Source organism: Centruroides sculpturatus, unplaced genomic scaffold (genome assembly GCF_000671375.1).
Source record: "Centruroides sculpturatus isolate CEXI.00-Female unplaced genomic scaffold, Cexi_2.0 scaffold565, whole genome shotgun sequence".
NCBI lineage: Eukaryota > Metazoa > Arthropoda > Arachnida > Scorpiones > Buthidae > Centruroides > Centruroides sculpturatus.
In genome coordinates this window covers 181,765-199,017 of record NW_019384722.1, presented here as the reverse complement: position 1 = coordinate 199,017, position 17,253 = coordinate 181,765, and the positions used below count along the sequence as shown (strand labels likewise).

At 29.2% G+C, this 17,253-nt stretch overlaps 1 protein-coding gene across 2 annotated transcripts in view; it reads left to right on the top strand.

Annotated features, from left to right (window-relative positions):
- The first annotated feature begins 7,897 nt into the window (after positions 1-7,897).
- The window catches only part of LOC111628031 (histone acetyltransferase KAT6B-like), a 65,249-nt gene continuing 55,893 nt past the window's right edge, over positions 7,898-17,253 (top strand). Inside the window, exon 1 of one of the 2 annotated variants that reach the window (XM_023371751.1) lies at positions 7,898-9,054. In XM_023371751.1, the coding sequence (XP_023227519.1) occupies positions 8,620-9,054 (435 nt within the window). In that variant the 5' untranslated portion in view covers positions 7,898-8,619. The remainder of the gene's footprint in view (positions 9,055-17,253) is intronic. The other variant, XM_023371750.1, reaches the window with a different exon arrangement.

The following is a 17,253-nucleotide window of genomic DNA, read 5'->3' as shown; positions in this document are numbered from 1 at the left end:
CATTAATGCTCATATTTTCAGATGAATTTTAGATAGTCATTTAGATATATCTAAAGGAAAAAATATTGTACAATAATACCTCGACTTACGCTACCCCAACTTACGCGAACCCGGAGTTACGCGATTTTCAAATCTCGTCGATTCGTCTTTTGTTTGAGCGCCACGCAAATCTTGATTACTCACTCCCTCCACACTATTGTTCAGCTTACATGTTCGGACGTGTCGCGGGGAATCGACACATAGCTACAATTTATTTTGTGTTATTTATTTCTGTGTTTGTTATATCTACGGAGACTCGAGAGATTCTATGTGGTGATTTCTTGTAACCGTGAACGAATCAAAAGACGAGATAAGATTAACGAGAACATTTATTAGCTTACATACATCCGACTTGGATTTTATATAAATTGTGAAATTATACCCCGACTTACGCGAATTCGACTTACGCGGTTATCGCTCGGTCCCACCTATCGCGTAAGTTCGCGGTATTAGGGTGCGACTATGCAGACGCGAATTTAGAGGTAGCGAGAGGTTGCGAGCGATTTAATTTTCGCAAAGGAAAACCATGCACAAACGAGAAGCGAGAAATAACGCTAGCGAGAGCGAATTTCTTGTTCTCGCACATATCTGACAGGTTTTGATATTTATCGCGTCTCGCCTCTTCTCGCCACATATTCTCGCTCTCTCGGAAAATTCGCTCGCTCGCGTCTGCATAGTCGCACCCTTAAATCGCTCGCAACCTCTCGCTCGCTCTAAATTCGCGTCTGCATAGTCGCACCCTTACTGTACATTAAATTGACTTTCGTATGAACGAATTCATTTTAAAATTTAAGAATGTATTGTCTGAAATGTTTTAACAATTTATTGTACAGTACTTTATGTATTACTTCTTTCTGGGAAAAACACTCACCCAAAAAGGAAATTAAGTAAATAAATAAATTCAAGATATTTCGATAGTATAAACCTATTATATTATCTAATGAAATGTTATATATAAATTTGAAAAACAAAATTTAATAATTAAACTTATCTAAATAATAATTTAAGTTATTTAGTATGAGAAATAAATTAAACTTATCTTAATTATATCATAATCATAATTTCCTAGTCAAAACATATAAATTAAACTTTTCTTGAAGTTTATGTGGAGTCTTAATTTGAAGAATTCCAATTTAAAGTCTTATTAAAATTATGATTTGAGGTGCATATAAAATATTATTATAGATAAAAGTATCTATCTTACTAATGAAAGAATTGATTATATAAAGATAATTAGGGTTTTTCTCTTATAATCAAGACACTCATCTGCGTTTATACTGATAATTAGCTAAAGTTCTATGTACTTGACATACTGAGTTTGCATTATGGGTGTTGTCTACTTGTTAAAATAGGTGGACATGCAGTTTACATGTTAGAGTTTATGCTTTGGGTGTTATTTGATCGTTTAACACATATTATTAACTAAAATAGTGCTCTGCTCGTTAACCTTGTGCCATAGGCAATTGTAACAGCACTATTAGACTATAATAATGCACTTATTAATAAACGTTTATTTTCCTAAAATCACATGTAAAATAATATAATAATATGTTCATAATTTTCATATATATACTATATAAGTGTGTGTACTTGCTTCAATTTGCTGAAGAAAATAACTGAAAAATTGTATTTAAATCGCTGTGCTTATCAAATCGACAGTATTAATCTCTTAATTTACTTATGCGTTCTTATAAATATAAGTATTTCTTGTTATCTATCTTCAAAAAAAAATAATTTTTTAGAGTTTTTTTTATTTAATTTTACAGTTTAATTCTTAAAGATTTATTCTCAGAGATTCTTAGAGATGCTTAACTTTACGCTGTATATGTTAATAATAACAGGAAGAAGTAATTAATAATTTTTAAATGTTTATAATAAAATTGCTTCTTTCAATTGGAAATTATTGATTATTATTTACCATTATTAACCATTACATGATTATTATACAATTATTTTCTAGTAATTATTAGTTAATTATCCCATCAGAATGAGTCAAAGATTTTAAATTGTAATGCATTATTCTCCATACTTATGTCGCAGGAATTTTAGCTTAAGAAATCATTTTATATTTTTACTCGTATTTTGTCATTAATTTCTATCAATACATTCCTGCACCATTAATGCTAGCTATTATGATGTCATTTGTTGGTATTAGTAAGCGTGCTTCTTTTTGATGATGGTTATGACAAGCTGTTTCGAACTGTACCTGTACAGAAGCGAAAATACTGTAGGTGATTTTCACTTTGCTACTTTTAAAGCGAAAATGTTTAGTAGCCTGTGAGGTAACTTTACCATCAAGTATTTAATGATCTGCGTGGTAGCATCAAATAGGAATAATGTTTTCGAGTTTGTAATTTCGGTAAGACTTTTAACGAAAATTTCGATATTTTGCAATTTTTTAATAAGAAAAAATAAAGATTTATTATATTACCTTACGAACTATTTTTCTAAATGTAGAACTCTTATGGAATATATTCCTGTAAAAAAGTTTACACGAATACATTTTCAATTATTCTTGAAGACGTCGTTAAATTAGCCTACAACGCCTTGTTAATGTTAAAATTTCTTCATTCAGTCGGATTATAAACTTTCTTAATAAATTAATTTAAATTACATTAAATCATTTATAATATTTTATAAATAGATAAAATAGTGTCAAAAACTTCAAAATACATCTTTTATCAATTATTATAAGCTCTACTGAAGTATATAAATAATTAGCGATATTAAATTATTAGTTTATAACACGAAGTAATGGTTTTTGCTGACATCGAAAATAACGTAATCCGAGAGATGCAATGAAACATCATCGTGCCAATCAAAAGGGCATTCTCATATCTTCCAAGATTCTGCAGAATACTCAATCAAAAGTTACGATAATGTTTATCGTTTTATCTTGCATTTAAAAAATTAATTTCGACATTTTATATTGCTAAATTGAATTTTTCATACTTTTGTAGTGAAGAATTTATATTGTGAAAGATCCTAGCAAACATGGATTTGAGAGGCCTCTTTTATGTAAGTTTATGTAATGCAGGTCTGTATCACATGTTATTTGATATTGTCTAGTGTCCCAACTTGTACTGGATCAAGACTAAGACCGAAAGTATATAAGTTACTTGTGTCTGAGACCATAATAGAGCTTAGGCTACAATCTAATCTAAATACAGTGGCGGATTTAGGCATAGCTAACTTAGGCTATAGCCTTACTACAGCCTAAGTTAGCTATGCCTAAATCCGCCACTGTATTTATGATACAAGTTAAAAAATCCTGTTTATTAACAAAATATTATTTAATTTGTACCTTCATTAGAGAAAAAAACTTAGTATATTGATACGAAAACTTAAGATACCCGAAAACCAGTCAATAATTTAAAGTAAAAGATTATATTCTTGGCTAACAGAGGTACTCTGTAAATCAAAATACTTGAATTTTTAATATTATGTATGCTTATTTGTTATGTATACATATATATTACGCAATATATTATGTAGGCTATTCAATTTTTAATTGTTAATATTTCGTACATACGTATTTAAATGTCATCATATTGAAAATATATTTCACGATTTCCATTCATCTGAGAATTATAAAATGGATCGATTTAATAAATTTCTTTTTACAACATTCTATAATTTATTTTTCATTTTTTTTCTTATACGGAAAACGTTTAGAAAGTTTATTTTATGATCAGTAAACTGATAAAATAAACTTGATCAGTAGCCTGTAGCATAAATCTTCTCTTCCTTTCATTCTTATAAATCAATCAAATTTACTCCCATTTCCAAACAATTGAAAGCATAAATATGATGATAATACAGAAAACATATGTATTTTAGGTATTATATCTTATCAGCTTTAAGAAGGCAGCTTTTAAGCTATTATTTTATTTTTTGAAGCATTGCCATTGTTTATATAAACTTTCATGAATTTCTTTGATAAAAGTTATAGTAATTCTTAAATGATTTACGTAACTAAATTAAAATTTATTCTTTTTTAATTTAAATTAAAAAAAAATATTGAAAATTAAAGTAAAAGTTAAGGTAAACAGTAAAAAACTTTTACAAATATGACAAGAATTAAGAATGATGTTTGAGCTATGTTTATAAAAAAACAAACAGCAACGAGTTATTCAACTTTCCCGGCAACATTTTGTGGCGCCATCTGTTATGATGTTTTATTAAAAACCTTTTTATATTTTTAACTATTGTAAAATGGCAAAAATCTTAATTTTGAGAATAAGGGTGAGTTTTATAAAAAATTGTTAATGCTAATAACGAGTAAAATCGTCATTAAGTCCGACCCTACTCGAAATACACACGATCCCCTTTATCTCCCCACACCCTCGACCTTTAATCACCAAAATTTAATAACATCAATCCCCCTAATAAACAAACCTCTCTGTAAAATTTCAAACATTTTCGACAAAAAATACAGGATTTATTAAGCTTCAAAGAGGGTAAACAAATTCTTGCCCCCCACAAACTAACACCCACACATACAGAAAAACCCCTGAATTTTTTTGCATTTCTCGGCGTTTCAAGCCCCCTGAGTCCAAAACTGTAAAAATGTTGGTCATTTTTTGACCGATCGCTATACTTTCTCTGTTTATATAGGCCCTATAACAACCGGGAAATTAATAGGATAAATAAGAAAATTATGCGGAGAAATAATCAATTATTAAATGCAATCAAAATTAATATGAAAATATATAAAATATAACGTATATTTTTTTTATTAAATTGTCAAATCTTAATTTTATAAATTAATGATATTTTAGATTAAAAAGTTTATTCAAACAGGCATTAATTGGTAGTAAATTATTTCAAAATTTAAAATCTGATTTAATATATTTTAAAATATCAAAAATATATGATTAAGGAAGAATATATATTCATATGACAAGTCGTGCAATTCGACACGCAAAATGTGGTGGGAAGTTCAATAAGGAGAGAGGAAATTTGCTTTAAACATTCTTAAATCGTCTGAAAATAAATAGATCTTGTTATATGAATATAATAGCTTTTTCATTTATAAATGCAAGATATTTCATAAATATAGCAAATAGAACAATTGATCAGAAAGTAAACATCACTCCAAAATCAGATGTACCATATTAGAACATCTGAAAAACGTATCAATCACATCTTTTCTATAAATTTCCAGTGATAAAAGAAAAAAGTTGAAAGTTGGAATTGGGAAAATCGGAAATATGAATAGTTTGATGTAACAAAATCGGAAATAAGAATTTATTAGTTCTTAGAATAAATTAAATTTTAAAGTACAGTATTCTATTTTCCCTGAATCATTTAATGCATAGGTTTATAAACTAGGACCCGTAGACATCCAAGAAGTTTGCGAACAAGGATTTGAAAGTTATAACCTATCATTATTTTACTAACGTCTAATTAAAATTTAGCATTTTTTTCAATTAATTTAGTATTAGCCCACGAAAGGAAATTGCAGAAAATTTTCCAATCACATTAAAAACATTATTTTGTGAACGAATCCACGGGCTTCACCGCTGCCAAAGGAGTCCACAGCACAGAAAAACTTTAAGAACTTCTGACTTAATGAGATATTCTATTAACATATAATGAACGCTTAAAAATATTTAACATTCATTTCTGAAATGTAGCAACATTACAAGAAAGTTTGTATTTAGAACCCTTCAGTATGTAATTTGCAATTAAAACTGTTCATTGTTTTTGTAAAAATGGCGTCTGATGAGTGAACATAAATTTTTACATCTTTTAATATATTTATTATTATTTTAAATTAAAATTTTATATTAGAAAGAAATTTCGCTTATGAATAAGAGTATAGACTACCTGTAGTAATTATAATTTACTTCATAATAATAAAGATACTATCATAATCGAGATGTATCAATATCGTTATGATAATTATTTTTACAAGCTGTATCAATCTTATTGTATTTTAACAAGTAAATTTTGTTTTATAAACACTTATCTTCAAGTAGACTTCAACTTCTTTGACACTCTTGTCCACTTTCCTTCTTGACAATATTTGCTAATGTAATTCTACCAGTAAATAAGTAGTACCACTTGAATAAAATCCAGTATTTCTAGTATTTACAATTACTCATAAAACTTCACTATTTCTTTTTTTTATCTTTTTTTTTACACAATCTTTACAAAATTCATTGAGCTAATAAATTTCCTGTTTATTTGACTTAACTCATATATCATGCGGAGATTCATTTAAGCTTCACTATTTGTTAAATATTTCCTTTCTGTAAAGACTATTTTTCGTTATCTTTCTTTACTGAAGAAGAATTTGTACCAATTCAACTGTAGTTTTGAAAATATTTATTTTAATTTTCCATTTTCTCTATTTATTTTTCTTCTTTTTTACTAGGCAATTTCAAAATTTAAGATATTTGTTAATATTTAAAGCTTGCTTAAAGGAACACATCTAACTTATAATTATGTATTTATTCTGTTTAAGTATAGACAAATTGTTCTTTTAAATTCGACAGTTTAGAATTATATCTTATTGAGAAATTTAGTATTATTCCTGTTCTGTTGGAAGGATGATTAACGTATTGCATATAGGCTTACCAGGCGTTTTTCTTAGTCTAGATCTAACCTTAAATAAATTCGTGAGAGAATATCGTGAGATAAGAAAGTATCCAATGAATAATAATCGCTAATTGCTGTTATGTAATATAGATATTTAATAATTTTCTTATCTTTGCACGTTTTTTTTCAGAACCTTTTATGGTTTTGCGACAATCGTGTCAAGAAGATTCAACGTACTGTACAATTACAAATAATCTTCTGATCAAATTACTCTTTAAATGTTATAAACAGAAACACTATTTTCTCCATTTCAGTATTTAAAATGTTTTATTTATTAAGAGAATTTATAAAGTTAATTTTATATAGTTATAAATCACTTTAAANTAAAAATAATTTAATATGTGAAAGTAATTTATATCTGATACACATAAAATATAAATAATTTATTAAAATTAACTTATTAAAAATGTTTTATACGAAAATAGAAAGTTAAAAACATCATCGGTATATGTGCCGCCATCTAGTATTAAAATCCTTATTCATTTTTAATAGTAAGTTAATGCTTTTTTTTTGAAAATTGATTATTTAAAATATAAATTGTTTCCAATTGAAATATATTTTAATAAAATGTTTAATTTTTTGAAAAATTATTAATTCGAATGCGTAAGTCGAAAATGTTTCCCGTACTTATTAATTTCAAACGTCCGATTATAATTAAATGGACGAATCAGAAATTATTTACTGTAGATAAAGATTTATTATGTAATTTTTGACTGGTTGGCTAATCGAGCCGTATATTAGTTCGCTAACGAATAATTTTAAAATCTCGAGAGAAACGCCGTAACTAATGCACATATACGTAGAGCGCAATTAGAGAAAACTTTCTCAATTCTGATAAAATATGTAAAAATGGCAAAAGTTAAAAAGATATAAAATATGTATAAACGTTTAAATCTTATACCTACGGTAGTAATTATTTTGTTAATAAAATCAATAATAAACAAATAAATAAACAATGGTAGAATTATTTTGAAATTTAAAATGTCTATCAAGTGACGCAATTCCGTTACATGTAAATCTACCCCTGGTGATAATAGCTCGAACTAAAATGTTGATTGTTTTTAACTTTACAAAATTGGTTACATTTTTTTATTATAGAAAATTAAAATAAATCTATGAATTTTCTACGTTTGACATTAAAACGGATTAATTGAATCAATTTATAGAGATTAAACTCTATTCGTTTAATTTAATGACTTTTAAATAATAAACGCGCCATTGCTTATTTGGTATTTTAAATTAAGCAGCGTGCTGCCGTTAATAAAACATGAAGCGCTTTAGCGAATCGCTTAAAAAACCTCGCGTTTTAAATCAGTTACTAACGGATGCAACGTCACCGGCGTGTGACGTCACATCCTGCAGCTGTAACATCTTCGACAAAATGCTTGTTCTTTCGGCGTAATACGTGCAAATTGAATCGGTATCGGACGCCGACGACGACACCTTCCGACGAATTTGTAATTCTCGCTCGGAACAATGGCGATAAAAAGAATAGAGAAGGTAAAACGAGAAGATTACAGTCACCATTAAAGCGATTTTCATCAGCGAATTGCGGCGCTTTTCCACAGAAACGTGTGATCTCTCGTTACCATAGAAACACACCCTCTATAAAAAAAGCATAACAGACGAGAGCGCACTTTGTCGGACGGAACTCGCCCGACCGGGATGAAAGCGAACGAAAGGTGGCGCTGCCGTTAACAGATAAGATTTTTAGGTTAAATAGTGTCGGACAAAGCGCGCATCCCTCTACAAATTATCTACAAAGTTAAAAAAATCGAGTATAAACTCGCGGAACGGAGCTCCTTTCCGGGACGACCTTCGTCTTTGTGGTGTGGCCGTCCTCTCCGCCGTTCGTCTCCCTCCCATTAGTACGCATGCTCCGTGGCGAATAGCCTTTGCGAACTGACGAAACTCGGTTGCTGTCGGCCAGCGTTGGTGTTAAGAAGGACCGAAAATAAGCGTTTTCGACTGACTATGGCAGATTCCAAATACAAGACTGCAATATTGGACGCTATCGACCAGTTGAGACAGCGCAAAGCACGTCCTGACCTGGAAAGGATATGTCACATGTTACAGCGTCGCCACGGTCTGAATTCATCAATCGTCCAGACCGAACTGGAAAAGTTAATCGATGCAGATATCGTGATCAAAGTTGACTATAAAGGCAACACTAGTTACAGGAACGCAGCGAAATGGACTAAAGGAAGAAATAAAGAAGCGGCGCTCAAGTCGGAAGCCAAGACTTGTCTTCTTTCCACCAAATACTGCACGTTACCTTATCAACAACAGCAGACGACGGTGTTACTAAAACAGCGCATTCGTGCTGGTCCGGGTCGGCCACCGAGGACGGCAATTTCGTCGTTGAAACAGGCGCAGAGTAAAAGAGGGAGGCCTCCCAGCAAGCGAAAGGTGGGTTGTCTTCTACCCAAATTCGAATTAAAAAAACGTGCGCCACATTGCCCACCCGACGTTTTTTTCCCCTCCATTCACTTGGCGCAGGTTCGCGCGTCGCCTTTTTTTTTCCTTTTTTTTGCGTTTGTCGGAACAACGGCACGGTGACGTCGATAACTCTCTCGGCATCCATTTCCGAATCTTAACGCCGCGGAAAAAGCGCGCTCTGCCCTTTTCCGACGTTGTTAAGATCCGTCAATGTGACCATCGCCGTTGCCGTTTTCGGATGGATTTATTATTTTTTTTTCTCGTTGCCAACTTTATTAAAGGTCAATGGATGGAACGCGTGCCCAATCTCTCTATCTCGACCAATTGCTTTGATCGAAACAAAGGAAGCGGCCGTGGATTGCGCGTCTAGCTTCCGGTTGTCGATATTTGTCTGGTGGCGCCCCTTAATGAATAGAAAGTGAAACCGAGAATCGGCTTTGCTCCCGACATTTTAAACCGAGAACGGCAAAACACACCATTTCCGCTTCGTCCCGAACCTATGTAGCGTATAACGTACTTCTGACGTCCTGTAAAGGAAACGCTTCTGGGCTCGTAGCGATTATAATAAACTTTGAAACTCCGAAAAAATCTTCCGAAAATAATTGATTAAATGTCAATCCGTATTAAAGATAATCCCGCGACTGTTACATTTAACAGCGTCGGAAAACGAGCGGGACCGTAAAGCGCAGGGCGCCTTCCCTTTTGTGAACTTCTATCGCTCAAGGCCGGTCCAGCCGATGGCTATTCTTCCTCTCGCTTGATTCAAATACTAAAAATAGTACGGAAATATGATTTAAATCCCACTAAACGCTTTTTTTCATCCCGTTTTCTCCTATTGGCCAATCGGGATAAGATGTCGATGCGCTTTTTAAACCGTTTAATTTCTGTAATAGATTACCGCTGTTTACTTTACTGTAATTACATTTCCGATACGAAAAAATAAAAAAAATTCAAATTTAAATACGAGCCGCGTGACGTCACTATTAAAATCTCGACGACGTAACACCGTATTAAGCGGCTATCGCATAATTCGTTTCGAAAGAACGACTCGGGAAATAAAATTTAAAAGGATTTTCTGAAGTAAAAATCCGAGGAAAGTTAAAACCGATATATAATAATAAATCGATCTTATTTAGAATTAAAAATTTCATGGAAATTAGCTGAATTTTTGTTATTTTTGCAATTAATTAAATATCTATAGTATAACTTTTAAGAAACTTGTGTTTATTTTATTATTTTTATCGGAATTTTCATTAAAGACGAATAATTTGCGCTCTGTCGAAAAAATCAATGTTGTATTACGCATTTATACTCCCGCCGCATGACGTCATTGCAATGGACGGAAAATCGTCTGCGTACGTAATTTAGAAATTTAATTGATCAATCCAGAATTTTCTTAAAATTGTTTTTAAGATAAATAATAATAAAAATATTATCGTGATATTTGAGGATTACTAAATACATTCTCGACACGTAAAGGTGCGAGTTTTTGTGATCACGTGATGACTTATTCGAAAATTTAAATTTGTAAGACAATCGTCTCGGACGGACGTTTTAATCGCTAATTAAATTATTTGTATCAGTATGGAAATATTTTAAGCTCAATTAGACAAGTGGATTTTTTCCGATCAATGATTTTAAGCATAGGCCTATAAGTAATAGTTTATGCCCCGTTTATGTCCAATAATCGATACTGTTTAGTGAAAACGGATTTAGGACCATTTTCTGTTTGTAAACTTTCAGTTTTTCGCTTAGTTTTTTCGAATAAAATTAATAAGTTCGCTTACATATCGAATATGGATAATATTTCTCTTCTGCAATATCAATATTTTTGATATTTCAATGAAATAAATTAAAATTTTCTAATACAACGTCACAGTTGGACTTCTAAATAGGATTATACTTAAACTTAATTTCGAATAAAAATATTGCGAGAAATTCCGTTAGTCTTTTTTTTTTTTAATGTTAAATAGTGCAACATTGTGGGTGCAACCTAACAAATTTTTCTTGAGAAAAATATTTCTATGCTAGCAATAATTAGAATTTTTAATCCATAATTTATTGCAGTTCTAGAAATCAATTATAAATTAAACTAATTAGTAAAATTTTTTGACATTTGTGTCTCATTGAAAATAAAATTGTCTGACTTCTAGCAATTAAAATCTTTAGATGCGGCTTTATTTCGCATCAACTATATGGCATATTTAGAACAGTATTTTAATTTTAGTGACCAAAGCTTAATTATTATCAATGATAACCAGTCTTAAAGTTGATATAAGATTTCTCTATTTGCAAATTATTATTATAATTTATAAAATGGATTAATTTTACGCCTCCCGCTCCAAGTGTAGTGGACTGCTATTTACTTTTTTATTTGCTAATTAGATATTAAGACATTTCCAAAGACTGTTTTTGATTTTTCCTTTAATTTTTAATATGTTATAAATTATATTCTCTCCTTATAAAGAATATGCGTTTTTGGTTAATAAGTAACTTTTAAAATTATGTACAAAATGTCCTGTAAACCATAAGTGATGATTTATATTAAATCGTATAATTTAGTTACACTTTTTCATTAAGAAAAATTCAGAAATCTTGATATAAATCATTTTAGATTTATTAATTTTACGTCTTATTTATTTCTTCAGAAAAGGATTTAAATTTTTATTTTCTCTTTTCCTGTTTTCATTTCTTAATCTATTCAAAGAAAAAATTTATTTTAATAGGATTATCAATCTTGATATTTTTGATAGAAAATATAATTCGAAAATGTACGATACAAATCTTACGCAAAATATTTAGAACGAACTTAAACGTTTTCTATAAATAATAAATGTTTGATGTTTAGGATGAGCTTGTTAATGTAAGATTGAAGATTTGGCTTTATTATCTGTTACTTTCTATACCAAAACTGACTTACAGTGACAATGTTCAGGAATTAAGTTCGTATCCATTTGCAGTCTTCTGAAACTCAGAGCAATTACTGTATAAAATAGTTGATGAATTTTAATAAAAAAAAAAAAAAAAGATCGTAAAATAAAATAGGAGCATTTTCCAGTAGGTTAATGGATTCTGAATATTTAACGTTTACTTTAAGTGTCACTGTTTCTAGCAAAGAATAATTAGCTTACAGTATTAATATAAAATTCTCGCTTCTCAAAAAATAAACATATAAGTGTTTGTACAGTTTAAATTCTTATTGTAAAAATTTATTTTTTTAGCATCGGTTGTGTCTAAATTATTTAAACCATATTTACATTTTTTCAGTTAATGTAAATTTAGTTAAACTTCGATATAGCGTCTTCCAAAATAGCACCAATGAATACTTGTAAACAGACCTTTCCCATAAATATTAGAGATCCGTTCAGTATCTGTGAAATGTGATGCATTGCATGATTTTTGCATTGCAAACGACATTTTTATTATCGGATCACGCGACTTTCAAACGCCCAAACTAAAACTTGTGTGTCGTTCTTATATAATTCTTATTATTTGAGGTACCGGTACTTCTGTTTAGCGCCACAGTAGATTTAGTGCCAGTTTCAGACGCAAACAAATGGTGGCGCTAAATCAAAGTTTGACTCTAGTTTAAAAAAATAATTTACGTCCGAAATATAAAAAGTTTAAAAGTTTTATATTTTTTAAATATATTAATGAATTATTAACATACACATTTTTAAATTAAAGCAAATAATATAAATTAATTTGAATTTGAGAAAAGCGATAAATACTAGTTTTCCATTGATTTATGGAGGATGATCTTTCTGCTCTTTCTGATACTGCCATCTATCGGTCGCAAAATAGACTAATTGGATATTTTTAAATTTTGTTTACTGTATTAAAATTTTAATTTCAAAAAATACTTCGCAATAAAAGAATTAATATTTTAAATTGTGAAATCAAATAAAATATACAATAAATAGAGAAAATGAAATTATTCAATAGAATTAATAAAATTTTATTTTAAAGCGTTTTGTTTACGGTATAAAGTTTTAAAATAATTTGAATATATAATTGAATTATACACACACACAAAAAACTCAGTTTTGCTTAATAAGCGTTACTTGACGTTAAATTATAATCTATTTATACTGGTGACAGTATTTGATCTTGTAGGAGAGAATTTTATATCCCATGGGAAGTCTTTTCATCACCATTCTGTAATTTTATTGAATTCTTTCACATCAGTATAATATTTAGAATAATTTTTCTCCAGTTATCTCGTAATGAATGTTTTAGATAATTGTGATTTAAAAGTTTTCGGTATAAATTACAAAGATATCGATACAAATATACAAATGTTAGAAATTACAGATACAGAGATACAAATTAATACTTTCTGAATTAGAATTACATAATTTTCTGGCTATTTATTCATTTTTTAATTTTTTTTACGAAAATAAAAAATGAATTACGTAAATAACAGCTTTAGGTAAATATCCGAGGAATGTAAATTGTAATTTTCACAGTAATAGAATTTAAATGTACTAATAGTATCCATTATAAGTGCCGTTTTATAAACATTTCAAATAAAAACAAGATCTTTGAAGTTCTCATATATGAAATTATTTTAAGTTGGATTTCCATATTACAACTTTTTTAAAGAAATTATATCATAACTTTAAGTTAAAATTGACATAGAAAATAGAATTTGATTTCTTTAATACAAATTAATCTTAAGTCTTCAATGGCTTTCGCTCATCGTTCATAAAAAATTGTGAAAATATTTTTTAATATTATATATTTTGTTGAAATTAAAAAGTTCACTTTAATATTTTGAGGGCTAAACCAATACTTTTATTAGTATTTTCAGTAATTTTTAAGACAAAAGACCATTGTTGTGTGCCACGTATCCAACCATTATCGTAGAGATTCGGTTAAGGGCAGATCTATTCATTATTAGAATATTCGGAAGTGTATTAATCGCACTATTCTATTGTAATAAAATAAAAAATAGAAACGTGCATTCTGTGTGGCATGTGCCCATAAATAACGTAAAGTATTACGAAAAAAATCATTCTATAAAAGGAAAAATTAAAATTAGATGCTAGAATAAGCTTATCTGACTTAGAACGCAAGATAACTGAATGGTAATCATGGTAAGAGTTTAAATAATTAGCTAAACATCATTAATGATTGATCACATTTAGATTATGGATATAATAACAAACCCGTATCCATTATAATTCTTTATCATTTCTGTTTATAAACTTTTATAAACTTCTACATCTGTTTATGTTAGAAATCAATCTTGATTAGTGGAAAGTGAAAAAGATGGGATTTATGAGCTAGGTAGTAAATTTGATAAAGGAGAAAATTTTTCCAAGTTATATATATATATATATATATATATACAAACTATCAATTTGTAGTTTTTTTACGGAAAATACTACAGAATAGAGCATAACTGACTTCACTACAAAAATTATATAACTTGATTACTGAGTCATTGAATATTTGTTTTTGTATCTAACACTTATATTCAATGTTATCCAATTATATATCGATGCCATTCACTGCGTTGCTATCAAGGCGTGTTTTTTACACAATGACATTAATTTGTGGTGTACTTATTAATAAGTCCCTTATGTTCTTTCATTAACTGCCTATTTTATTATAACAATACACAATCATGCGGATTTAATCTTTCAGTAGAATGAAGCCAATTCCTTTACTACTGCCGACGAATATCCGGATGAATGGCATTTTATGTGCCATCGAAGATTTTAGTCCAAATTACGACAATAATTTTTGAAATTATCCACAGAATCATCCAAGATAAATTTGTTTTTGTATTCTATGGTATAATATAAAAAATAAGTTGTAGATTTGATTCTCTTACCACAGAAACGCGGTAAGAGAATCAAATCTCTTAACACTTTGAAACGAAAAAGATAAGATCACTAAATTTAGTAGCATTCTAATCATTATTTTGCATAAATTGAATTATTTCTATTGTATTGAATTATATAATATCATTTAAAATATTCGTATTGAGGATTTAAAAGAGCATAAATATTAGATAGTTAAACTATGTCCGATGATTATATAATTTTAACATAAATAACTTCGTGCATGAATGTTATATTTATTCGATATATTATTTTTATTAACGTTGAAAAAATGTGGAGTTTAATTTTTAAGGATAAACTGTTTAAAATATTTCTTATGTTTGTATTTGTTCACAATGGATAGTGTGGCCGGCTTTTTGTTTGCGTTACGACAGAAGAAAAGATGGCACAAATTATTTGTAAAAAATTACGAAAGTTCTAGGCCGGCTACTAATGCCGGTTGGTTACATGCAATATATGATCCTCTTATCATAATAAATGCCATTACGCCCATTCTAATTTTTCACTAATTCTGTGGTTCGATTCAATGAGAAAGCTTTATATGTTTGACATTGTTGGTCAGACCTGCTCGTAATAAGCAAAATTGAATTTGTCATACAGCCAATTATGAATTGGAAGTTTTGCATAAAATCAATCCAATCCACTTCAGTCTAACTGAATAGCTTACGGAGATTAAATAATTATTTTTTGCGACAATCTAATTTTTTAAAATATAAACAAAGTATAATTATTATAAATTCTTCATTAACTCTTCTTATCATGAAAAAAATCACCAGAAGGAACAAAGGCTGAACGATCCAGATAGGAAATCGAATCCTGGATCATCTGATGGAGATAACTTACTTCTACTTCTGTGTAGCACTTAATACTATTTCGAATAATTCTTGCGCCTGAAGCCCGAAAACATCGCTAATATACTTGTATTTCTTATAAACGTAATGCTTTAGTATCCTTTCCAATTTGGCCCCTGAAGCAGTTGTCTTCTCCGCCTCATCCATACGCTTGCCCCTGTGGTATATGTTGTTACAGTGAAATCGGATAGTCAGCGAATCTCTACTACAGCGTACACAAGATCTCCCGAAAATTTATCGCTAAACGAGAAGTTCCTTAGATAAAACTTACTTTAATTAAGGACGATTTTATCTTCCCAGCCTTAAAGAATACATATAGACTTATATATGCTTTAAGGTTGAATAACTTATAAATGTTTTCTTTCTTTCTTTCTTTTATTTTTTTGGTCGTCTATTCTGAACTCGGTAAATATTCGTCATAAAATGCGTGTTTTGTTCTAGAGGCGCAACAAGAATATCAGTAAAAAATATTTTCGTATTCGTTTTTCATCTTAAACTGAAAATTAGTTTTCGTTTTAAAGAACTTGTGAAATATACACGAACGAAATCAGCTAAAGAAAATTGCATTGTTTAAAACATTGAAATATTTGAGTAGTTATCTTCATAGAAAAGTTTTCATTTTTTAATATGAATCGTGGATTCATTTATGTTAGGTAACTCTGATTAGGACCATATCATTTAATATAAAAAAAAGCAAAATTTTTCGTATAGTCCGTCAAGCGCTATAGTATTTTGCAACGCAAACCAATATTGATGCGAAAATGGTTAAAATAATAAATTTCGGATTTAAAATATAATGTTTAAGAGTTTAAGAAATATATTATAAATTCGTAATATCTGAAAAAAAATTAGTGAACATTACAGTACTATAATTACATTAATTTTTATAATAGTGTCATCCTTTATTTCAAATGAGCTATTTTAAAAATTACTTATATGAAATCGTTTATTTTTATTTATAATATTTGCTACGTCTCTTCTGTTCTACTGTGTATTTAAAAATATATATTGCAATTTAAGTAATATAACAATTAAGTGTTTTAATATGAATCAGTCTCTATCAGATTTTCAATTTTTACATATGATGCTAGATATACTAATAAAACCCAAACTTGAAGTTATATGCAAGGTAAATTCTTTCTAGAATGGCTATGTAGAATTGCACTTGTACTGTACATGTGAATGTTTATCTTCTATAAGTAGATTAAATTTCAAAACTCTGCAAATTCCAAATTTTCATCAAGATTTTATAATGGCAATTTAAATGGTATACACCATTATGGATACATCCAATATGCTAATGACATAAAGTGCCTAATTTCATAATATGAAATAGAAAGAAAAACATGAATTAAATACTTGGCATATGATTTTAGTGTTCAAAAATGGTAGCTTTAGTTAGTATCATTTGAAAAAAAATTGCTTTGTTTGGTCCCATATGTGCATCAAATTTTATTTTTCTTTAC